This window comes from Hypanus sabinus, chromosome 1, assembly GCF_030144855.1.
Source record: "Hypanus sabinus isolate sHypSab1 chromosome 1, sHypSab1.hap1, whole genome shotgun sequence".
Lineage (NCBI taxonomy): Eukaryota > Metazoa > Chordata > Chondrichthyes > Myliobatiformes > Dasyatidae > Hypanus > Hypanus sabinus.
In genome coordinates, this window is record NC_082706.1 from 152,336,082 (window position 1) to 152,362,897 (window position 26,816).

At 41.0% G+C, this 26,816-nt stretch overlaps 1 protein-coding gene across 2 annotated transcripts in view; it reads right to left on the bottom strand.

The window, feature by feature from the left end:
• The window catches only part of LOC132399201 (RNA-binding Raly-like protein), a 489,585-nt gene that overhangs the window by 103,944 nt on the left and 358,825 nt on the right, over positions 1-26,816 (bottom strand). For both annotated transcript variants that reach the window (XM_059979344.1, XM_059979353.1), the window contains exon 3: positions 11,964-12,014. In XM_059979344.1, coding sequence (XP_059835327.1) covers positions 11,964-12,014 — 51 coding nt within the window. The remainder of the gene's footprint in view (positions 1-11,963; positions 12,015-26,816) is intronic.

Below are 26,816 nucleotides of genomic sequence, written 5' to 3' on the forward strand. Positions count from 1 at the left end.
TGGAAAGAAAACACAAGAGACTGCAGATGTTGGAAGCGAGTGTAAAAATCTGCTAGAGGAACTCAGCAGACGAGGCTGCATCAGTATATGGAGAGAATTGTTGATGTTCTGGGTTGAAACTCAGTATTAAGATTGAGGTGAAGTGGGATCAGAAGGAGACAGAGAAATGGGAGAACTAGAAATGGATTGAAAATGATGGGTGGTGGTGGTGGGGAGAACTGTTCAAACTATCTGGAATTAACTTCATGAGGAGGTGGCAGAGACGTATATATAATTGAAAAAGCATTAGACAGGTACCTGGATAGGAAAGGTTTTGACTGATATGGGACCAAAACAGTGAAACAGAACTCGCATAGGTGGGCACGTTGTTGACCTGGATGAGTTAAACTGAAGGGCCTGTTTCTATACTGTATAACTCTGTAACTCTAATGACTAAACTCAATATTTGCATTTCCTCCCAGAACACTGTTCCAAAGTCCTGGGCTCTCACAGTGCAGTGTTCAGACATTTAAGAATAACCCAAAACATTAAAGAGAAAGCATTAGTGATTATCGGTCTCTTTTGGCAATTTGTTCAATTGTTTCTATTTCATAATTATTTGAATTTTGATTTTTTCAAATACCCAAAATCTGGAATTCCAGATTTTTGAATTTTGTTTGTGTACACATTTGCATAACTCAATATACGCGAGAAAGCAGAATGTATGAGAATGTTCAAACGAGAGGACATGATTTGAGAGTTAGGGGGCAGAAGTTTAAGGGAAACACGAGGGGGTATTTCTTTACTCACAGAGTGATAGCTGTGTGGAATGAGCTTCCTGTAGAAGTAGTAGAGGCCAGTTCAGTTTATGTCATTTAAGGTAAAATTGGATAGGTATATGGACAGGAAAGGAGTGGAGGGTTATGGGCTGAGTGCGGGTAGGTAGGAATAGGTGAGATTAAGAGTTCGGCATGGACTAGGAGGGCCGAGATGGCCTGTTTCCGTGCTGTGATTGTTATATGGTTTATATGGTATGGTGGACAAATTTGAAGTACGTGGAGGAGAACAAGTTAAAGGGTGAATCACACATCACTGAAGTATATTCCACAAATAAATTTGCCTTTTTAGCTGACAGTGATGCTGTGGCATCACCTGCAGCTCATGCTGGTGGAAGGCTGCCCAGAATCAGTGCTGGTTCCATTCTAGAGTTAGATGTTAAATTGTATTTGAAGTTCCTTTACTAAATATCTTTTATATTCTGCTTCAACAGTTTTAAAATCATTTGTCGTTTGCAGTTTCAAAAGGGAATTTATCCATTTTACTGGTTTTCAGTTTACCTAGTAAAACATATGAATTTATGAAACAAGAGGATTTTGGGCATAGTGTAGAAGACCAGGTATATAGGTGGACAGAAAGCAGTTGCAGACGTGGGCAGAGAAATAGCAGGAAGAAATTAAACAGGCAAACTGTGAGGTGTTGCAAATGTAAAGAAATAGTACACTGTGAATGGCAAGACCTTTACCAGTAAAGAAACAGCGGGATCTTGGGGATCCATTTTCAAAATTCCTTTGAAATGGTGCACACGTTGGTAAGATGGGAAAGCAGATTTATGGCATGCTTGACTTTATTAGTGAAGACACTAAGCTGTTGAGAAGTTATATAAAACTATACAACAGCATTAGTACTGAGGGTGGAACTGGATCAGAAGGAGAAAGAGAAATGGGAAGACTGCAGATAGACTGGAAAGTGGGCGTGGTGCTGAGGAGAACTATTCAAATGTATCTGGAATGAACTGCCAGAGGAGATGGCAGAAACATATATAATTACAATGAAGGCCTTGGAGCTTTATAAAACTACAAAGCTTTAAACACCACATCTTTAGTATGGCATTTAATTCTGCTTGCCCCATTTTAGGAAGGAAGTGGAGGCCTTAGAGAGGTTCAGAAGAGGTTGCTGACTGGATTAGAGTCCATGTGGTATGAAGAGAGGTTGGACAATCTTGGATTGTTTTCTCTGAAGCTGTGGAGACTGAGGAGAAGCCTCATAGTAGGTTATAAGATTAAAATAGGTGTTGATATAGTAGATAGCTTGTTTCTTTACCCCAGGATTGGAATGTCTAATACTGGAGGGTACTTAAAGTGAGATGGGATAAGTTCAAACACAGATGTGCAGGGCAAGTTTTTTATTAGATGCCAAGATTGATGGATGCCTGTAATGTACTGTCGGGGTGATGTGGAAGTAGATATGATAGTGACATTCAAGAGACTCTTAGATAAACACATGAATGTGCAGAGAATAGAGGGATATGGACATCGTGTAGGCAAAAGCGATTAGTTGGGCAATTACCAGTTTACTGGTTCAGCACAGCATTGTGGGGCAAGGGGCTTGTTCCTGTGCTATCCTGTTCTAAGTTCATGACTTTTTTTCAAGGATAGAAATGTCAAATGCTAGAGCAGCAATGGCTGGAGTCTGCAAAAAATGAGGGAAGTGCAAAACAGCTATATTCCAAATAAGAAGAAATTTTGGAATGGAAGAAGGACACTACTGTGGCTGACAAGTGAAGTCAGAGCCAAAGTAAAAGCAAAAGAGAGGGCATACAAGGAAACCAAAGTTAGTGGGAAGAAAGAGGATTGGGAAGCTTTTAAAAACTTGCAGAAGGAAACTAAGAAAGTCATTAGGAAGGAAAAGATTAATTATGAAAGGAAGCTGGCAACTAATATCAAAGAAGATACTAAAAGCTTTGTTAAGTATATAAAGGGTAAAAGAGAGTTGAGGGTAAATATAGGACCAATAGAAAATGACACTGGAAGTATTGAAATGAGAGACGCAGAGATGGCAGAGGAACTGAATGCGTATTTTGCATCAGTCTTCATAGTGGAAGACATCATCGGTATACTGGACATTCAAGAGTGTCAGGGAACTGAAATATGTGCAGTGAAAATTACAACTGAGAAGGTGCTCAGGAAGCTTAATGTTCTGAGGGTGGATAAATCTCCTGGACCTGATGGAATGCACCCTTGGATCTAAAGGAAGCAGCTGGAGATATTGTAGAGGCATTAATGATGATCTTTCAAGAATCGATATATTATATTATGGGATTGTACTGGATGACTGGAAAATTGCAAATGTTACTCCGTTATTTAAGAAGGGCAGGAGGCAGCAGAAAGGAAACTATAGACCTGTTAGCCTGACATCTGTGGTTGGGAAGTTGTTGGAATCGATTGTTAGGTATCAGATTACGGAATATCTGGAGGCACATAACAAGATAGGCCAAAGCCAGCATGGTTTCCTGAAAGGAAGATCCTGCCTGACAAATCTACTGCAATTTTTTGAGGATTTTACAAGCAGGGTAGACAAAGGAGATACAGTAGACATGGCGTACTTGGATTTTCAGAAGGCCTTTGACAAAGTGCCACACATGAGGCTGTTTAGCAAGATAAAACTCATGGAATTACAGAGGAGTTACTAGAATTACTGTAATTACTAGAATGGGAAGAGCATTGACTTATCAGCAGAAAACAGAGAATGGGAATAAAGGAATCCTATTCTGGCTGGCTGCCAGTTACCAGTGGTGTTCCACCAGGCTCGTTGTTGGGACCGCTGCTTTCTATGATGTATGATCGGAGTTCTGAGAGGCGGGACTGCGCAGGCGCGTGAAGGAGGCCTGGGAAGGAGGGAAGATATAAAAAGGAGAGACTGAGTGAGGTAGTTCTCTTTTGGAAGAGGACAGCGAGGCTTTGAGAGGAAGTGCGGCGGCGGCCATTTTCAAATTGTCCAATTGCTTCTCAGATCGGAGTTCTGAGAGGCGGGACTGCGCAGGCACGTGAAGGAGGCCTGGGAAGGAGGGAAGATATAAAAAGGAAAGACTGAGTGAGGTAGTTCTCTTTTGGAAGAGGACAGCGAGGCTTTGAGAGGAAGTGCGGCGGCGGCCATTTTCAAATTGTCCAATTTCTTCTCAGATCAGAGTTCTGAGAGGCGGGACTGCGCAGGTGCGTGAAGGAGGCCCGGGAAGGAGGGAAGATATAAAAAGAATGCAGCCTTATGCAGCAGGCAGCTTCGGTTGTGGTCAGCGGAGTGAGCCGGGAGCAGAGTGTAGGGCTTAGGCTCAGAGGGCTTAGGCGGAAGAGGGCACAGTAGGCTTATCTTTTAGTTCTCCTTGAAATTTTCAGTTATTCGTGAAGTATGAGTATGAGGGCAGCTTGTTGTTCTCGGTGTCGGATGTGGGAGGTCCTGGAGTCTCCGAGCCTCTCGGACGTCCACATCTGCGCCAGGTGCGCCGAACTGCAGCTCCTGAGGGACCGAGTTAGGGAACTGGAGCTGCAGCTCGATGACCTTTGCCTGGTCAGGGAGAGTGAGGAGGTGATAGAGAGGAGTTACAGGCAGGTGGTCACTCCAGGGCCACGAGAGGCAGATAGGTGGGTCACGGTCAGGAAGGGGAAGAGGCAGGTACTAGAGAGTACCCCAGTGGCTGTACCCCTTGACAATAAGTACTCATGTTTGAGTACTGTTGGGGGGGACAGCCTACCTGGTGGGAGTGACAGTGGCCGAGCCTCCGGCACAGAGGACAACCCTGTAGCTCAGAAGGGTAGGGATAGAAGAAAGAGGACCATAGTAATAGGGGACTTGATAGTCAGAGGTTCAGACAGGCGGTTCTGTGGAGGTGATCGGGTGTCCCGGATGGTAATTTGCCTCCCTGGTGCCAGGGTTCGGGACGTTTCTGATCGCGTCCAAGATATCCTGAAGTGGGAGGGTGAGGAGCCAGAGGTCGTGGTACATGTAGGTACCAATGACATAGGTAGGAAAAGGGAAGATGTCCTGAAACGAGAGTATAGGGAGTTAGGAAGGCAGTTAAGAAGAAGGACCGCAAAGGTAGTAATCTCGGGATTACCGCCTGTGCCACGCGACAGTGAGAGCAGGAATGGAATTAGGTGGAGGATGAATGCGTGGCTGTGGGATTGGAGCGGGGGCAGGGATTCAAGTTTCTGGATCGTTGGGACCTCTTCTGGGGCAGGCGTGACCTGTTCAAGAAGGACGGGTTACACTTGAATCCTGGGGGGACCAATATCCTAGCGGGAAGGTTTGCTAGGGCTACAGGGCAGACTTTAAACTAGTAAGATGGGGGGGGGGGGTGGTGGGAATCAATTTGAGGAAACTATGGGAGGGGAGGTTAGTTCACCAGTAGAGCAAGTAAGTAGACAGTGTGTGAGGGAGGAAAGGCAGGTGATGGAGAAGGGATGCGCTCAGCCCGAAGATGTAGGGGAGAAGAAGGAAAAGGATAATAAATTTGAATGCATTGTTAGGGATGAAAAGAGAGGAGGAGGCAGAGATTATCTTAAATGTATCTATTTTAATGCTAGGAGCATTGTAAGAAAGGTGGATGAGCTTAAAGCGTGGATTGATACCTGGAATTATGATGTTGTAGCTATTAGTGAAACATGGTTGCAGGAAGGGTGTGATTGGCAACTAAATATTCCTGGATTTAGTTGCTTCAGGTGTGATAGAGTAGGAGGAGCCAGAGGAGGAGGTGTTGCATTGCTTGGCCGAGAAAATCTTATGGCGGTGCTTTGGAAGGATAGATTAGAGAGCTCCTCTAGGGAGACCATTTGGGTGGAATGGGAAAGGTGTAGTAACACTGATAGGAGTGTATTATAGGCCACCTAATGGGGAGCGTGAGTTGGAAGACTAAATGTGTAAGGAGATACCAGATATTTGTAGTAAACACAAGGTGGTGATTGTGGGAGATTTTAATTATCCACACGTAGACTGGGAAGCTCATTCTGTAAAAGGGCTGGATGGTTTAGAGTTTGTGAAATGTGTGCAGGATAGTTTTTTGCAACAATACATAGAAGTACCGACTAGAGATGGGGCAGTGTTGGATCTCCTGTTAGGGAATGCAATAGGTCAGCTGACAGATGTATGTGTTGGGGAGCACTTCAGGTCCAGTGATCACAATAGCATTAGCTTCAATATAATTATGGAGAAGAACAGGACTAGACCTAGAGTTGAGATTTTTGATTGGAGAAAGACTAACTTTGAGGAGATGCGAAGGAATTTAGAGAGAGTGGATTGGGTCAAGTTGTTTTATGGGAAGGATGTAATAGAGAAATGGAGGTCATTTAAGGGTGAAATTATGAGGGTACAGAATCTTTATGTTCCTGTTAGGTTGAAAAGACAGGTTAAAGGTTTGAAAGCACCATGGTTTTCAAGGGATATTAGAAACTTGGTTCGGAAAAAGAGGGATGTCTACAATAGATATAGGCAGCATGGAGTAAAGGAATTGCTCGAGGAATATAAAGAATGTAAAAGGAATCTTAAGAAAGAGTTTAGGAAAGCTAGAAGAAAATACGAGGTTGGTTTGGCAAATAAGGTGAAAGTAAATCCGAAAGGTTTCTACAGTTATATTAAAAGCAAGAGGATAGTGAGGGTTAAAATTGGTCCCTTAGAGAATCAGAGTGGTCAGCTATGTGTGGAGCCGAGGGAGATGGGAGAGATTTTGAACGATTTCTTCTCTTCGGTATTCACTAAGGAGAAGGATATTGAATTGTGTAAGGTGTGGGAAACAAGTAAGGAAGTTATGGAACCTATGACAATTAAAGAGGTGGAAGTACTGGCGCTTTTAAGAAATTTAAAAGTAGATAGATCTCCGGGTCCTGATAGGATATTCCCCAGGACCTTGAGGGAAGTTTGTGTAGAGATAGCAGGAGCTCTGACGGAGATCTTTAAGATGTCATTAGAAACGGGGATTGTGCCGGAGGAGTGGCGTATTGCTCATTGTTTAAAAAGGGTTCTAGAAGTAAGCCTAGCAATTATAGACCTGTCAGTTTGACATCAGTGGTGGGTAAATTAATGGAAAGTATTCTTAGAGATAGTATTAATAATTATCTGGATAGACAGGATCTGATTAGGAGTAGCCAGCATGGATTTGTGCGTGGAAGGTCATGTTTGACAAACCTTATTGAATTTTTTGAAGAAGTTACGAGGAATGTTGACGAGGGTAAGGCAGTGGATGTAGTCTATATGGGCTTCAGCAAGGCCTTTGACAAAATTCCACATGGAAGGTTAGTTAAGAAGGTTCAGTCGTTAGGTATTCATGCTGGAGTAATAAAATGGATTCAACAGTGGCTAGATGGGAGATGCCAGAGAGTAGTGGTGGATAATTGTTTATCGGGATGGAGGCCAGTGACTAGCGGGGTGCCTCAGGTATCTGTTTTGGGCCCAATGTTGTTTGTAATATACATAAATGATCTGGATGATGGGGTGGTAAATTGGATTAGTAAGTATGCCGATGATACTAAGGTAGGAGGTGTTGTGGATAATGAGGTGGGTTTTCAAAGCTTGCAGGGAGATTTATGCCGTTTAGAAGAATGGGCTGAACGTTGGCAGATGGAGTTTAATGCTGAGAAGTGTGAGGTTCTACATTTTGGCAGGAATAATCCAAATAGAACATACAGGGTAAATGGTAGGGCATTGAGGAATGCAGTGGAACAGAGAGATCTAGGAATAACAGTGCATAGTTCCCTGAAGGTGGAGTCTCATGTAGATAGGGTGGTGAAGAAGGCTTCTGGAACGCTGGCCTTTATAAATCGGAGCATTGAGTACAGAAGTTGGGATGTAATGTTAAAATTGTACAAGGCATTGGTAAGGCCAAATTTGGAATATTGTGTACAGTTCTGGTCACCGAATTATAGGAAAGATATCAATAAATTAGAGAGAGTGCAGAGACGATTTACTAGGATGTCACCTGGGTTTCAGCACTTAAGTTACAGAGAAAGGTTGAACAAGTTAAGTCTCTATTCATTGGAGCGTAGAGGGTTGAGGGGGGATTTGATTGAGGTATTTAAAATTTTGAGAGGGATAGATAGAGTTGACGTGAATAGGCTGTTTCCATTGAGAGTAGGAGAGATTCAAACGAGAGGACATGATTTGAGAGTTAGGGGGCAAAAGTTTAAGGGAAACACGAGGGGGTATTTCTTTACTCAGAGAGTGATAGCTGTGTGGAATGAGCTTCCTGTAGAAGTAGCAGAGGCCAGTTCAGTTGTGTCATTTAAGGTAAAATTGGATAGGTATATGGACAGGAAAGGAGTGGAGGGTTATGGGCTGAGTGCGGGTAGGTGGGACTAGGTGAGATTAGTTCAGCACCGACTAGGAGGGCCGAGATGGCCTGTTTCCGTGCTGTGATTGTTATATGGTTATATGGTTATATCAATGATTTGGACTATGGAATTAATGGATTTGTGGCTAAATTTGCCAATGATACGAAGAAAGGTGGAAGAGTGGGTAGTGTTGAGGAAACAGAGAGCCTGCCGAGAGACATTACGGGATAGTTTAGGAGCATGAGCAAAGAAGCGGCAAATGAAATACAATGTTGAAAATTGTATGGTCTTACACTTTGGTGGAAGAAATAAACAGGCAAACTATTATTTAGATGGAGAGAAAATTCAAAATGCAGAGATGCAAAGGGAGTCCTTGTGCAAGATATCCTGAAGGTTAACCTCCAGTTTGAGTCAGTGGTGAAGAAGGTGAATGCAATGTTGGCATTCATTTCTAGAGGTATTTAAAATAAGAGTAGGGATGTGATGTTGAGGCTCTAAAAAGCACTCGTGAGACCACACTTTGAGTATAGTGTGCAATTTTGGGTTCCTTATTTTAGAAAGGATATACAGACATTGGAGAGGGTTCAAAGAAGATTCACGAGAATGATTCCAGTAATGAAAGGGTTACTGCATGAGGAACGTCTGGCAGCTCTTAGTCCATATTCCCTGGAGTTCAGGAGAATGAGGGAGGATCTCATAGAAACATTTCAAATGGTTAAAGGCCTGAACAGATTAGGTATGGCAAAGTTAATTCCCATGGTAGGGGATTCTAGGACAAGAGGGCATGACTTTAGGATTGAAGGGCATCCATTTAGAACTGAGGTGCAGAGAAATTACTTTAGTCAGAGGGTAGTAAGTCTGTGGAATTTGTTGCCATGAGCGGCTGTAGAGGCCAAGTCATTGGGTGCATTTAAGGCAGAGATAGGTAGGTTCTTGATTAGCTAGGGCATCAAAGGGTATGGGGAGAAGGCAGGGGAGTGGGGATGACTAGAAGAATTGGATTGAATGGCGGAGCAGACTCGATGGGCGGAATAGTCTAGTTCTCCTCCTATATCTTATGGTCTTATATTAATCTTTGAGATTTATTTTGGGAAGTCCGAGTCTCCTAAAGCAGCAATAATGGATCAGTGCCACCATGAATGATAGAGCTGACTTGGGGTAAAAGTATATCAGTACTAGGTTGCCTGAGATGGTGTCACCACACTAAAGAAACAACCCAGCTCGCCAACCCATCCAGCTTATCCTCATCAATCAATCTGTCAATACAGCATTGTGATCCAATTTCAGCTCTTAGCAAGGAAGTCCTGTCTTTTCACCAAGGTTATTCTTTGTCATGTTCTGCAGCTTAAGAAACAACCAAGAGGTCCACCAGCATCAGCCGAACCATAATCCATCATGATCTAAGACTCAAGATATTTTCCTCACTCTGATTTAATGAAGCTTGTAGAAGAGCATGCTAGGATCAGCACTAGATAGGCACAAAATGAAGTACAAATGTAGTAAATGCCAATTGTTCTGTATTCATGTCATTTTCAGCAGTAGTTGTGAAGAGCAGATCGGAGATCTGCAGTTCCTATCACACTCATTTGCAGAGCCGGACATGTAAGCAGCTAACAGGAGGAAGGGGCTCCTGGAACATCTCTATTCACAACAAAGGTTAAGTATAGGCTTGGGGGAAAAAAGGCTTGGGGGGGTGGGGTTAATGGCACCTAACGGCGACTCCTTTGCTTGCATCTTCAGAGACAGCTCTATTTCCATCTTTAACCTCTATTTTTCCCTTTCAGGGTTCCTTTGCAGACCCTGACCTGGAGTTACATACTGACTATGGTTCTTTGCAGGAATGGGACCCACTCTCGGGGTTTCATCACTGGCCATTCGGCATGCCAAAGGTTCGGCCTAATAGTCCGGATCCAACTTGGAAGCCTAGGACCTCAGGGCTCTGGAGATGGGCGGATTAAGGGTTGGTGTCATGACAGAAGACCCGTGTGTTGTTGGGGGTGTCAGAATATCTGTTGTGTGCCTGGAGACTCGGGTCTTTTGCAATCTTCAGGCACAGAGCTCATAAAAAGCGATGTAATAGACTTTTAACATCATAAACCAGCGAGTTGTTTGTTATGTCTCCCTGCTCACTAGGAAAACGGAGACACCTCTTTCTCCCTTATTAGCGCGAGAGAGAACTTGTGGTATGTCAAATACCAGGTGAAATGCAGTCTTTGGGGTAACTGCAAGTCTGTGTCTTTGCTATTGCTTTACTCACGATTGAGTGCTCAGTGGCAGTGCCAATCCTTTTTGTTGGCGGTGGGGGGGAGAGGGAATGTTGCTTGCTGCCACTTACACACAGGAGGGAGGGGAGCTGGGGGTGACTTTGGGGTTCTAACATTTAACTGTCGTTCATTCATTTGGGCACTCCTCTGTTTTCATGGATGATTGTGAAGAAAAAGCATTTCAGGATGTATATTGTATACATTTTTCTGACATTAAATTGTACCTTTGAAAATAATAATTCTGAAACATTACCAACCACTTTTGGACTTGAGTGAGTGATCCATTTAGCTCCCCTTTGCAATCCGCACTATCTCAGAAGCTGGCCTTCCACTATTTTATTTCAACCTGCATTATTTCAAGAGTTGGTGAGTACACTGGATACAACAAAGCACATAAGCTTTCTCATTTGCAATGCTGAATTTTTGTTCTCCACTGCAAGCCATGCTTCTTGTTATGTTCGTCTAATAAAGCAATATACCAGCATCCTGACAATAAGGGATCTAATTTCGGTGGTATTTTCTATCCATAAATCCAATCAGAGCAATTACTTCCTCATCATTCTGCTCTTAATGATCAGCAAAGAACAGGAAGGTATTGCTGGTAATGCTGCCAAGACACCAGATTCCCCATTTATCTGTTTCAACTGGATAATGTGACTGGTAGAACAGGGCAGCACCTAGATCTGTGTTTGTGACACCCCAGAACCCTTCTACTGTAAGCATAATTTGGATGTTTGTTATAACATGCTATACTTGTCTGGATGAATGTTTCTTCAACAATATTCAAATATTTTAGAGTACCCCTGATATATCTAATCGGCAAGTTCAACATCTGTAATTGGGAAGGTGATGGTAAGCTACATTCTTAACCCATTGCAGTATTTTTCATGAAAGCCCGTTCATAGTGTTGGTGGGTGTGGAAATCTAGGATTTACATGCAGTAACAATGAAGGACATTTCCAAGTCAAAATGCTGTGCAACTTGGAGGAGAATCTGCAGGTGATGGTGTTCCAATAATCCTGAAACCTTCCTCTCCTATGTTGGTGGAGGGTGCTGTCTGAGTGGTCTAAACACTAGCAACTACTTATCATTTTGTGGATTACACACCCCTGCAGTCATTGTGTGTCAGTGCTAACAATAATAAATAGCTAAGTGGTGGGTAGGGTATCAGTCAATTGGCCTGTTGTATTTTGAATTTTTTCAAGCCTGATGAAGATGATATTCCTTCAGGCTTTATTTATGAGCAACTGAGAACTTTTATGACAAGATTTATATAAACCTATCCATACACCTGTTACAATTGAGCCAAAAATACCCCAAGAATGATAAAGTACATTTCTCCACAGGTTTTTTTTTACAGTTTTACTTAACTTTAATGGTTAGGCAAAACTATGAGTTGCTCCTCTTCAGGATAATTTTGACATAACACAGCATAATTTTGACATGTTTTTGAACTGACTTTGCTTTCTTATTTTCATTGATCTCTCAATCATCCTTGCAGGGCCTAATTGCACTTGAATTTGCAACGACAGCATAAGGTCATGTGCTAGTTATTGTTTATTTATAAATTTACACTGTACAATTTAACATATTTTGTGCCAAGTAAAAATGCAAAGAGCATACATACCTACTGTAGAAATCATCTCTATAATAATCATAGTCAAAGTCGTAACCACTGCTGAAAAAGGGAGAAAACAACTTTAATGAGATGCTGCAGAATAACAACCCATTTTCCAAGCTTAAAAAATAGAGTGGATTAATTCTGATAACATTGAATACAAAGCAGAAAATAACAGTACATAGAAAGGTAGGTGGCAAATTAACAGTTGTTACATGAAAGATACAGAGAAAGCAGGAAATGCTAGAAACACACCCTCGGACATCCTGTATTTTTTTCAATTTTTCAATTCAGATGAAAATATGTTAAACTTGCTGGAAGTTTGTTCTGTGCATTTCTATAGTGTTCTGATTTTCTTCTAAATATCCAGTAGTCATAATCTTTATTTAAGATGTGCTGACTTTTCAGACTTGCTCTTAAGGTCATCCTATCATCAAACAAATACATTTCTTTGTCTCCAGTGAAAGCATTCATTTAATTCAGGTTACCTGGAGAGTGAGCGAGAGCTTCTGTAAACTCAGATTAATGTAGAACTCCTGACCTGCAGACTTAGGGCAACTGCCAGATATCCCAAGTGTGTTTAGAGTTGTGATTGGTGTACATCAAAAGTCATGGAGAAAACATGAGCGAGTACCAATCTGAGTGTTATGGGGCTGAACTTGCCCTGAGGCACATTCGTCTGCCTAGTCCTACAGAGTCAAATTGAAAGACCTTTGAACGACACTGCCATTTCAGATTTACTCTTGATGGGCTTTCAAAGGGTGACAAGGTTACATCAACTTCCATTCTGGCCTAGGTTTTAAACTGCAGCTAGGGATCAATGAGATCATTGTAATTATGTGCAAATTTAAAGCAGTATCCTGTCAGCTTTGAGAAGGTCCATAGGAAGCAATTGTTCAATTTACTATGTCTGCACTGAGCCTTAAGTAAAAAAAAATTGTGTTAGTACCAAACTTATCTACATCACTGTATTTATCTGACTCTTTTTTGAAGGTTACAATGTCAATAAGAAAGTCATTCAGTCCAACTCTGTGACTTGTTCACCCTGCTCCCTCTGGATGCATGTAGTCATAACCCCTTTCTGCAGGAGTGACATACAGTAGCTGAAAATTCAACTGTTGGGAGTGTTTGTGAACAACTTACTTTACAACAGCCAGCCAGGACAGGAGAAAGTAAGCAACCAAAAGCCATTGTTCCAAGAAGACAAGCATAAATATATCAGAATTATATTTGGTTGTAATAACTTCAACATATCTGTATGAGATTGCACAGAAATAGCACTGATCTAAATCACCAATCCTCATAGAGGCATCAGAAGTGGAAGGGGTGAGCAATTTGAAGTTCCTGGGTGGCAACATCTCTGAGAATCTATCCTGGGCCCAACATGTTGATGCTGTTACAAAGAAGGCACAACAGTGGCTATACTTCATCAGAAGTTTGGCATGTTACCAAAGACACTCGCAAATTTCTACTGATGTATCAGGGAGAGCATTCTAATTGGCTACATCACCATCTAGTATTGGGAGCAGGAGCTGGGGAGCGGGGTGGAGCTGCACAGGATCAAAATAAGTTGCAAACTCAGCCCGCTCCATCATGGGCACTAGCCTCCCCGGCAATCAGGATGTTTTCAAGGAGTGATGCCTCAAAAAGGCAGCATCCAGGCAGAATCCATCATTAAGGACCCCCATCACCCAGGACATGTCCTCTTCTCATTGCTACTATCAGGGAAGAGACACACTCAACGATTCAGGAACAGCTTCTTTCCCTCTGCCATTAGATTTATGAATGGAGATTGAACCCATGAAAACGACCTTACTATTTGTTGTACTACTAATTAAGTTAACTTTATGTATATATTTTTACTGTAATTCCTAGTTTTATTATTATATATTTCTCAATATATATAGTGACTCAAGTGTGACAGTGGAAAAATGTGTATGGAACTGGAGGAGATAGCAGAGGTACCTAATGAGTACTTTGCTTCAGTATTCACTACAGAAAAGGTTTTTGGTGATTGCAAGAAGACTTCCAGTGGACTGAAAAGCTTGAGCATGTAGATATTAAGAAAGAGGATGTGCAGGAGGTTTTGGAAAGCATCAAGTTGGATAAGTCACCGGGACAGGATGAGATGTACCCCAGGCTACTGTAGGAGGCGAGGGAGGATATTGCTGAGCCTCTGACGATGAGCTTTGCATCATCAATGGGGACGGGAGAGGTTCCAGAGGATTGGAGGGTTGCGGATGTTGTTCCCTTATTCAAGAAAGGGAGTAGAGATAGCCCAGGAAATTATAGATCAGTGAGCCTTACTGCAGTGGTTCGTAAGTTGATGGAGAAGATCCTGAGAGGCAGAATTTATGAACATTTGGAGAGGCATAATATGATTAGGAATGGTCAGCATGGCTTTGTGAAAGGCAGGTCGTGCCTTACGAGGCTGACTGAATTTTTTGAGGATGTGACTAAACACATTGATGAATGTAGAGCGGTAGATATAGTGTACATGGATTTCAGCAAGGCATTTGATAAGGTACCCCATGCAAGGCTTATTGAGAAAGTAAAGAGGCATGGGATCCAAGGGGACATTGCTTTGTGGATCCAGAACTGGCTTGCCCACAGAAGGTAAAGAGTGGTTGTAGACAGGTTATATTTTGCATGGAGGTTGGTTACCAGTGGAGTGCCTCAGAGATCTGTTCTGGGATCTCTACTCTTTATGATTTTTATAAATGACCTGGATGAGGAAATGGAGGAAAGGGTTAGTAAATTTGCTGATGACACAAAGGTTGGTGGTGTTGTGGATAGTGTGGAGGGCTGTTAGAGGTTACAATGGGACATTGAAAGGATGTAAAACCGGGCTGAGAAGTGGCAGATGGAGTTCAACCCAGATAAATGTGAAGTGGTTCATTTTGGTAGGTCAAGTATGATGTCAGAATATAATATTAATGTTAAGACTTGGCAGTGTGGAGGATCAAAGGGGTCTTGGGGTCTGAGTCCATAGGACACTCAAAGCAGCTGTGCAGGTTGACTCTGTGGTTAAGAAAGCATACAGTGCATTGGCCTTCATCTATTGTGGGATTGAGTTTAAGAGCCGAGAGGTAATGTTGCAGTGATATAGAACCTGGTCAGACCCCACCTGGAGTACTGTGCTCAGTTCTGATTGCCACACTATAGGAAGGATGTGGAAACCATAGAAAAGGTGCAGGGAAGATTTACAGGGATGTTGCCTCAATTGGGGAGAATGCCCTATTAGAATAGGTTGAGTGAACTTGGCCTTTTCTCCTTGGAGCAATGTAGGATGAGAGGTGATCTGATAGAGGTGTATAGGATGATGAGAGATATTGATTGTGTGGATAGTCAGAGTCTTTTTCCCAGAACTGAAATGGCTAGAACAAGAGGACACAGTTTTAAGGTGCTGGGAAGTAGGTACAGAGGAGATGTCAGGGGTTAAGTTTTTAATGCAGAGTGGTGAGTGCGTGGAATGGGCTGCTGGCAACAGTGGTGGAGATGGATATGATAGGGTCTTTTAAGGGACTCCTGGGCAGGTATATGGAGCTCAGAAAAGGGCTATGCATAAACCCTAGGTAATTTCACAGGTAGGGATATGTTCAGCACAGCTTTCTGGGCTCTAGGGCCTATATTGTGCTGTAGGTTTTCTGCTTTCTCTGCTCTATATCGCAATGTTCTGCTACTGTGCAACAGATTTCATGACTCACAGTGTGCCAGTGATAACTAACCTGATTCTGATAAACATATAATGTATATCTGTGTATTCTTAAACACCTGGCTTTAAATGATGATCAGATCATAAAAGCAATGCAGATAAGAATTCATTATAAATATCTTAAGGATCCCATGAGTGTAAAAAGGTTGAACTTCACATAGCATCATTCATTCCATTTCTATGAAGTTGATGAAGGAACAGATTGTCATCAATTATCCTAAATCCTTGCTGTGATGCATCAAATACTCTTATTGGTCTCTAGAGTAACAGAGTTTCAATGTTCTTTCGTCACAATTTTGTATATTTCTCTATTTTCCAGTCCTATTCATTTATCTTCTTTACTTCCTGCTCTGGGTGATTTGTTTTTGAAGAGAAATGCTATAAATAGTCTATATAATTGACTATTAGGAATCATTCCATATCCTCTTGCACTGCCAAATCCTGCTGAGATATTTAAATGTTTACTTGAATTTATTCATGTTACCAATAATACAAACTCAGAGCCTTGAAATATACCTTTCACTATATTAGGTTTAAGCCATGTACAAATTTGGGGTAAAGACTTTCAAGCCTATGTTCCCCATTGGACAATACCTAATAAAAAAGACTTAGACGTAAGTCGAACTCCCAATACTTTTTTACTCACCTACAGTATATACTTTCAAAGAGCTTAGCCATTGTGTTCTGAATTCCAATGACATCACCATGACAGATGGTTTATAATTTTACAGATTCTTTCTCTCATCTTTTGCAAATAAGCAGTTAAGTGACAACCCAAATTATAGATTAAAAAGCTATTAAATTGGATGGAATGAAATTACATAGTTGATTGATGAAGAAAAAGTGAAGATGGTTATATACAATATAGTACAAATAGGGAAATAAAATCTTCCATTCAACAAAGCAGGGATGCGGTCATACAAATTTCCTTAAAACTTTTTAGAGACAAAAAGATGTTCAAAAAGATACAGTGTTTTAGATGAGAATGATGTAAGGATGCTAAGCATCTGAATGGCTACTTCATCCCTTCCACCAAACAAAGAAACTGACATGTCATTGAAAAGGACAATATTACAAATGAAATATCCACAAGCTCCAAATTTATAATAGAAATTTATAATGTGGATAATCTATGTCCTGAAATAGAATAATTGGGTTCATTATTTTCAAGTGATCATATTTCAATGAATTATTTGATGATATACTTCCAGAGCAGATATAATACTAGCTGAATCAATATGAATCAGTATACCCCATAAGCAGTATTGATTTTGCATAAGCTTGATCTTCTTTCATTCAGTTCCAACTGCCAGAAAAATGGCTTAAAAAAACTATGTATGTGAAAATTGCTTTAGGTTTGTGAGTATGATAGAACGTGATAATGTTGCTAGCAATCTAGAGGCCAGGCTGAATAACTAAAGGACAATTTTTTAAATCCAAGTAACTAGACAATTTAAATTGAGTTAAATAAATAATTCAGCAATAGTGATCTGGAAACAAAATTAGTAAATTGTTTTATTAATTGTTACATGTACCAAGATACAGTAAAAAATTATCTTGCAAATCATACATACAGATTAATTCATTACAATAGTGCATTGAGGTTCTATAAGGTAAAACCACAACAGATGGCAGAGTAAAGACTTAGTTACAGAGAAAGTGCAGAGCAAATAGACAATAAAGTGGAAGGACATAATGAGGTGGATTGTGAGGTCAATTGTTCCTGTTACTCAAGATTGCTTAATATAATTTCCAGCATAAAGATGTAAAGGACAACAAAATAATTGTTATTCCAGATGCAATGCAGCAGATAAAAAAACACTCAAGTAAAGAACACAATAATTGAAAAACACAATAAATATAAATACATAAGTTAGTTGATACACATAGTTTGATTATATGGACGTACATTGATGGTAGGAAATGGTTCAGTGGCAAGAAGAAGCTGACTCTGAATCTGGTGGTACACGCTTTAAGCTTTTGTATCGTCTGTCTCATGGGAGGGATGAGATAAGACAGTGCCCTGGTGGGTGGGGCCTGATAATGCTGTCAGCTTTACTAAGGCAGCAAGAAATGTAGGCAGAGTCCATGGAGGAGAAGGTGATTTCTGAGATGTGCTGAGCTGTGTTCACAACTGTGCAACTTCTTGCTGTCACAGAGAGAGCACTTGCCATAACCAAGCCAAGATAGGACGTTTCCCATGATGCATTGATAAAATTGGTAAGAGTTAAAGAGGACATGCCTCCTGAGGAATTAGAGACACTGATGAGCTTTCTTGGCTGTAGCATCAATACGGTTGAACCTGGACAGGCTATTATTGATGTTCTCAATGGCACTGATGTGAACAGCAACATGTACTGTACATGGCCCACTTCCTGAAATCGAAGATCAGCTCATGTGTTTTACTGACATGATTGTTTTCATGACATCATTCCACTAAGCTCTCTGTCTCCTTCCTGTATTCCAATTCATTCTTATTTCAAATACAACCAATTATGCTGGTATCACCAGCAAACTTGAAGATGGAGTTAGAGCAGAATCCATCCATGCATATGTGATTGTACAGGGAGTAAAGAAGGGGACTGAGGACACAGCCTAGCGGGGTGGCAGTGTGTGAATAATCGTGACAAAGATAATGCTACTTAGCCTTATTGATTGTGATCTGGTGGACAAGAATTTAAAGATCCAATTGCAAAAGGAGGTGTTGAATCCCAGATTTAGGAGTTTGCAAATGAGTTTGCTTGGAATTATTGTATTGAAGGCAGAGCTGTAGTCAATAATCGATAGTCTGATGTGTTGTCTTTATGGTCCAGATGTTTCAGAGATCAGTTGCAGTGCCAGGGAGATGGCATCTGTTGTAGACTTGTTTCAGCAGTAGACAAATTGCAACAGATTGAGGTTGTCTGGGAGGATAGAGTTAATCTGTGCCATGACCAGCCTCTCAAAGCACTTCATGGTGGTGGATGCCAAAGCCACTGGACAGATGTCATTAAGGCATGTTACATAGTTATTATTAAGTACTGGGATGATAAAGGTCTTCATAAAGCAGCTGGGAACATGAGATTGAAGCAGGGAGAGGTTAAAATGTCATCTCGTCTGCACAGATCTAAGGAGACAGACAAGAACACCATCCAGGCCAGATGCTTTCCTCATGTTCACTCTCTGGAAGACTGATCTTATCTCTGCAGCAGGTGGTGGTGACATTTCATTCCTCTTCTGTTCAAAATGAGCACAGAATGCATTAAGCTCATCAAGAAGAAATGTGCTACTGTTGGAGAGGCTGCCTCACTTTGTTTTGTTGCCCATTACAGCATGTTAACACAACTGATAACTGGTCTGGGACTGGATTTTGAACTGGGATCATGTCTTGGCATCTGTGGTAGCTTGACAGAGGTCACGTCTCGACTTCTTGTAAATGTCATGGTTAAGTGATTTGAACACTGAAGTCCTTATCCTTAGTAGTGAGTGGATCTCTTTGTTCATCCATGGTTTCCAGTTTGGTACACAGTCCTGTGATGGTGGTGACATCCTTAACTGGGTTGAGTCTTTGAACATGAACTAACAGGTGACTTTAGGAATCCATCTTTTCTACTAGTGTTCTTCACTGAAGGAAATACATTGTTATTATCTTCTTGAGCTTTTGTATGATTTCAAATTAACAACAAAGTACTTAGCTTTTAGCTAATATTTAACACAGTTAGCCTCACAGTTAATTCAAAGAAGTATGAAAAATGATATCAGAGCTAAACTTGGAAGGATCCAATAAAGTTCTGCTGTGCTACCATATCTAGTCATGAATGAGAGATTTATAGGAGATGCAAGGAAGATAGTTTTCATACAGAAGGTGGTTAGAGTTGGGATGCATTTCCTGAGAGCTTGATGAAGTAGAAACTATCACAAGGTTAACAACAGAATCAGGGTTATTATCACCGGCATGTGATGTGAAATTTGTTAACATAGCAGCAGCAGTTCAATGCAATACACAATATAGAAGAGAAAAAAATAAAATAATAATAATAATTAAAAAACAAGCAAAAATCAGAAATACTGTATATTAAAAAGGTTAGAAAGTGTCCAAGGGTTCAAGGTCCATTTAGGCAGAGGGGAAGAAGCTGTTTCTGAATCACTGAGTGTGTGCCTTCAGGCTTCTGTATCTCCTACCTGATGGTAACAGTGAGAAAAGGGCTTTCTAAGCTAATACCCAAGATGGAGCGACTAGATTTACAACCCATTGCAGCTTACTTTGGTCCTGTACAGTAGCCCCTCCATACCAGACAGTGATGCAGCCTGACAGAATGCTCTCCACAGTCCATCTATAGAAGCTTTGAGTGTATTTGTTGACATGCCAAATCTCTTCAAACTCCTAATGAAGTACAGCCACTATCTTGCTTTCTTTATAACCACATCTATATGTTGGAACCAGGTTTGATCCTCAGAGATCTTGACACCCAGGAACTTGAAACAGCTCACTCTCTCCACTTTTGATCCCTCTATGAGGATTGGTATGTGTTCCTTCATCTTACCCTTCCTGAAGTTCACAATCAGCTCTTTCATCTTACTGATGTTGAGTGCCAGGTTGTTGCTGCGACACCACTCCACCAGTTGGTATATCTCACTCCTTGTCGTGTATCTAGATGAGCACTTGAATCATTGAGACATAGAAGCCTTAGCCCAAGGGAAGGTAAATGGGATAAGAATAAATGAGTACTTAATAATGAGACAGCCTAAAAAGAAGTCATCACCCTGACACAGTGGTGTCAAGAAAACAACCTCTCCTTCAATGTCGGAAAAACAAAGGAGCTGATTGTGGACTACAGGAGAAATGGAGACAGGCTGACCTCTATCAACATCAATGGATCTGGGGTTGAGAGGGTGAACAGCTTTAAGTTCCTCAGCATACACATCACCAAGGATCTCATGTGGTCCATACTTATCAGCTGTGTCGTGTAAAAAGCACAAAAGCGCCTCTTTCACCTCAGACGATTGAAGAAGTTTGGCATGAGTCCCCAAATCCTAAGGACTTTCTACAGGGTCACAATTGAGAGCATCCTGACTGGCTGCATCACTGCCTGGTACGGAAAGTACTTCCCTCAGTCGCAGACTCTGCGAAGAGCAGTGCAGGCAGCCTAGCACATCTCATCTACATCTGTAGATGTGAACTTCCCGCTGTTTAGAACATTTACAAACACTGGTGTGTAAAAAGAACCCGAAGCATCTTTGGGGACCTGAGTCACCCCAACCACAAACTGTTCCAGCTGTTACCATCCGGGAAATGGTATCACAACATAAAAGCCAGGACCGACAGACTTTGGGACAGTTTCTTCCACCAGGCCGTCAGACTGATTACTTCACACTGATACAATTATACTTCTACGCTAAACCGACTGTCCTGTTGTACATACTATTGAATACAAATTACTGTAATTTGCACATTCTGGTGGAGACTTAATGTAAAGATTTTTACTCCTCATGTATGTGAAGGATGTTAAGTAATAAAGTCAATTCAAATTCAAATTGGTTGTCATAGACAGGTTGAGCCCAGATGACTGTTTCAGTGCTGCCTACTCTATGATTCTGAAACTGAAGAAATTTGTCATAGAGTTGTACGTTAAGGGTATAGAATAATACAGTATGGAAACAGACCCTTTGGCCCAACTTGTCCATGCTGACGAAAATACCCCCCTAGGATTGTAACTTTTGCCCATATTTGGCCCATATCGCTCCTATCCAGACACCTGTCCAAATGACTTTTATAGCTTGTTTTTGTATCTGCCTCAACCACTTCCTCTCTCAACTCATCCCATATATACCTTCGTGAAGAAATTGCCTTTCAGGTCAGTTCTAGTTACAGTAATTTCATTAAAATAATTAAATCTCAATGCATTCTGGCATTAAAATATGTTCTGCCTCAATTTTTGGTTGCCCTCATAAAGTTTGTGTTCATAGCACAGAAATATTAATTCCTTATGTCTCCATTTATGAGGATATGCTAAAATTGAGTTTCAGCGATTCAGTCAATGTTAAGAAAATCATGACTGAATGTACCAGAGAGCTATTACAGGCCCAATGGGAATCTTCATCACCAACCAATCATTTCCCAAAACACTCAATGTCCATTGGTTCATTTCCAGAATGCAGACACCAGGAAGAAATGAAAACATTAGAGACTAATCTCTCCATGGCAGGCATTATAGCATATTTTGAGAAATCTTCAGCAAATGCTTCCTTTATTTTGAAAATTGTGCAGCACATGCACACAATTACATGGAATCAAAGTATACATATTCTCTTCAGATCATAATCCTGATGAAAGGACAATGATTGAAGACTTTGAAGGGAACCTCTTCTGCACCCTTTCCAAAGTTTCCACATCCTTCTTACAATGAGGCAACCAAAGTTGCATATAATGCCTCAAGTCTGATCTGACTAACGTTTAACATATTCTCACACAGCTCATCCTCTTGCTCTTCACATACCCGTAGAATGCCTTGGGTTTTCCTTAATCCCACTCGCCAAGGCCTTCTCATGGCCCCTTCTCGCTCTCCTAATTTCATTCCTAAGCTCCTTCCTTGCAAACCTTGAAATTTTCTAGAACTCTAACAGTACCTAGTTTCTTGAACCTTTTGTAAGCTTTTATTTTCTTCTTAACTTGATTTTCCACATCCACGGTTCATTTATCCTACCATCCTTTCCCTGCGTTAATAGAACATATCTATGCAGGACTCCATGCAAATATTCCCTGAATGTGTGCCACATTTCTGTCGTGCATTTCCCTGAGAACATCTGCTCCCAATTTATGCTTTCATGTTTCTGCCTAATAGCATCCACCTACCCCAATTAAAGGTTTCTCAAATTGTCTACTCTTATCCCTCTCCAGGGCTGTGGTAAAATAGTTAGAGCTGTGACTAATGCTTCCAAAATGCTCTCCCACCGAGAGATCTTACCCATATACCACCCTGCCCTGACAGGAAGTACACTGCTGTTTCTTCATCATTGCTTGTATAACAACTAGTACCCACTGCAGCACTAAAGGAGAATGACACCACACCTAGATTTCTTTGCTTTCATCACCGGAAGCAAACTATTGACCTACATTTAATATAAAGCCACTGACTCCCACTGCTAACTTGATTACAACTCTTCCCATCTTGAATTGTAAAGGGATTCCATTCCTATTTTCCAGTTTCTCCATCTCTGCTGCATCAAGATGAAGCCTTCCATTCCAGGATATCCAAAATGTTCCTGAGAATGGGAAATATGGCTTCCCTTCAATAATGACCTCTCTCGATGTTCATTCATCTATTCCTTGAATTCCGCATTCTGGTTGTAATCACCTGCTCAAAAGTCTTATCTATCAATTGCTCTGCCTCCCGGATAATCTTTAGTTCATCCAATTCCATCTACAGCTCCTTAATGCAGTCTATCAGGAGATAGAGTTGGCTGCACTACCTGCAGGTGTCATTATCAGGGAGATCATGAGGTTCCATGAATTCCCATACCCTACAGGAGGAGCGTTACTTAACATTACCTGTCCTCCACCTACCTTTATATCATCTGCAAACTTGGCCACAAAGGCATCCATTCCATCATTCAGATAATTAACATATAAAGTGCAATATAGTTGTTTGTGTGGAAACACCACTATTCACTGTCATCCAATCAGAAATTTACTTACTTACTTACTTATTGCCCGCTATGCCTAGTGGCATATAGGGCAGCAATCAGAAAAGGCCTCCTTTATTCCCACTCTTTGCTTTCAGCCAGTCGCCAATGTACTGTTTATGATAGTTTACTTTCTCTAATACCATGGACTCGTATCTTGTTTAGCAGCCTCATTGACAGCACCTTGTCAAAGGATTTGTGAAAATCCAATTAAACAACATCCACTAACTCCTTTGTCTATCCTGCCTCTTATTTTTTAAGGAATTGCAACAGACATGGCAAGATATCTCCTTAAGGGGATATCCTAACTTTGGCCTTTTTATCATGTGCCTCCAAATACCCTGAAACACTGATGCACCATCAATAACTCACTCCGAGACGGAAGGCGAGATATCGGCTTTTATTGACTGGAAGAAGGAACAAACAGTGAGTGACCACCATACTACATCCTGGAGACTGAGAGGCCGGGCTCAGGCCTTGATCACTTTTATACAGGGGTCTGTGGGAGGAGCCACAGGAACAGTCAGCAGGGGGTGTGTCCAGACAGGTATATGTAGTTCACCATAAACACATCCTTAATAATGGACTCCAACACCTTACCAACCATTGAGGTTTGGCTATCTGGCTTATAATTTCATGTCTTTTGCCTCCCTCTTTTTCTTTTGTAATTCAATTGTTTTAAAGAGTAGAGTGATGTTTGTAATTTTCCAGTGCTCTCTAACCATTCCAGAATTTAGTGATTCTTGAAAGATCATGACTAACATCCTCATAGAGTTTTGTATTCTTTCTGATAATGACGTGACTAAAACTGTATGCAATACTTCATTTGTGGCCGCACCAATTTCTTGTAGAACTGTTCTAACTACATTCAATGTACTTTATGGACTTTTAAACTGATTACCACAATCATGACTGAACTATGGTACTGACCCATATACCATCCTGCCCTGACAAGAAGTACACAGCTGGTTCTTCACAAGTACTCACTGCTTAACAGCACTAAAGGAGAATGTCACCACACCTAGATTTCTTTGTTTCCATCTCAGGAAGCAAACTATTGACCTACATTTACTATAAAGCCACTGACTCCCACTGTTAACTTGATTACAACTCTTCCCATCTTGTATTGTACAGGAATTCCTTTCCTATTTTCCAGTTTCTCCATCTCTGCTGCATCAAGATGAAGCCTTCCATTCCAGGACATCCAAAATGTTCCTGAGAATGGGAAAAATGGCTTCCCTTCAACAACAATTGATGGAAGCCTCTCTCATATCTCTGCTCTCACCACACCTCCCTCCAGGCAGAACACAGACACAGTTCTTCCCATTCTCACATTTCCATCCTACTAGTCTTTGTCACTTATTCCAGATGCAACGAGATCTCCCCACCAGCCTGATCTTCTCACCCCAACAATTCCATCTTCCAGATGGACCACTCCTTAGCAATGCCATTGTCCTCCCTTATATGTCCACTCTTGCCACCATCTAGAGATATAAACAATGTTTCCAGGTGAGGCCAAAATTAACGTACATCTCCTCTATCTTTGTCTACTGCATTCATCCAATGTGGCCTTCTCTACATTGGCGAGAACAAAGATAGGCTGGGAAACCATTTTGCAGAGTACCTACGCTGTGTTTGCAAAGACCATCTTGAGCTCGCAGTTGCATGCCATTTCAGTTCTTCCTTCCATTCCAACAATGACCTGTCTGTTGTCAGCTTTCTCCACTGCCAGAATGAGACCCAACTAAGGAAGAATTCTTCATATTCCACCTGAGTAATACATCAATGCCATTAAAACTGACTTTTCCATTTTTAGGTAACTCTCCTCTCATGTATTTTCTCCTACCCCACCACATCCCCTTTCAAACCTCCCCCATCTGGTTCTGGTTCGATCTGCTATTCCCCTCTCCCATAATAGTTCCTGCTCTTGCCTCCCTTGCTTATTAGATTCCTGCACTGGTCGCCTTCATGTTCATACAGCTGACTCCATCTCTCCTAACTTTACTCCATCTCTCCTAACTTTGCCCCATCTGTCTGTTTTTTTTCCTGCTTCCAACTATGATCCACTTGCCTCTCTTTGCTCCCTTTTCAATTTTGATTGCTATACATCCTTCACCTGTGTTTAGTCTACCAATCACCCTGGGCTCCTACCTCACAGTCCCTCTTCTCTTTATACCGGCTATCTCCCCTCTCCACTCTGCTTGATGCAGGATTTCAACCTGAAATGTTGACAATTCCTTGCCTTCCCTCTCCCCCACCTGATGCTGCTCAACCTACTGAGTTCTTCCAGTAAAATCAGATTCAGAATCAGGTTTAAAATCGGAATGTTTGATATTTTGTGGTATAGATTGTGGTATCTGCAAAATCAGATACCAGATACCAGTTGTTGCATCAGCCCTGGCTCACTCAGCTGAAAAGATCACATCATCTATTGACTATTTCCAGATAGTTTTAATGATAACAGAATAGGCCATTATGCACTTAATCCTGTTACTTCATAGAAAATTTCACCTTTCTGTGTGTCATGGTGCACAAGTAGATTACTTTTGACTATCTGATAAAAAATGAACATTTTTCAAAGAGGCTTTATTTCTACAGATAACTTGTTGGATTATCTCAAGGTCACATATATGGTCAAACAATAAAATTATCTGTAAACAGCGGCTTCTATTACAGTTCCATTCCAGGACAACTACACTGAAAGTGAAATTGGCCTTCAGCAGTAGCACAATATGGGCTTTAGCAAACTGGCAGGCTATTTTACATACAGATCGTTTCACAGTCTGCCTTACTTTATTTTCGATTAAAGTTAACAGAAAAGAAAATCAGGTTGGGAATAAAATGGATTGTGCAACATTATCAACCATTTAGCACTACTGCTGCAAATTAAAGTCATCACTATTTATGTATGCATTGTAGACCTTATTTATTTCAATAGTCACTGATGAATGTATTTAATGGTGTAAGAATGTAGCTTGCTTGAACGTTCACTGCCTAACTGAATGACTGAAATAACACAATCATGTGTCCTTTAGCATAATTTATTTCTTTGGCAGATGCCATCCTATTTGTGGTTGACTTGATTGTCTCACTCACGCTTTTTCAATGCTCTGTTGTGATAGAAGAGGCCAATCAAATGACATGTGAATCACAATGATTTAACACTCACTTAACTTAATTAAAAGTACCTTTTGCCTGTGTTTTTAAAGAGAAATGTTCAGAATTCTATTTTTAGGATGTTGGCAATTTATTCTGCCTAGATGTTAATGGCACTCCTGCAAATTCCGCTACACACTTTTTTTTATTGTGGTTACAAACCTTTATTTCAAATAAATTAAGAATGCCAGTGTCTTTAATGACTATGGGCTGGACCAATTAAATTTACACAACATATCTTAATCTGTTAAATGGCTTGCAACATCTATGCTGAGTCCAGATATTTATGAATAATCTCTTTATCCATTCCAAAGCTGGCATAATTTTCC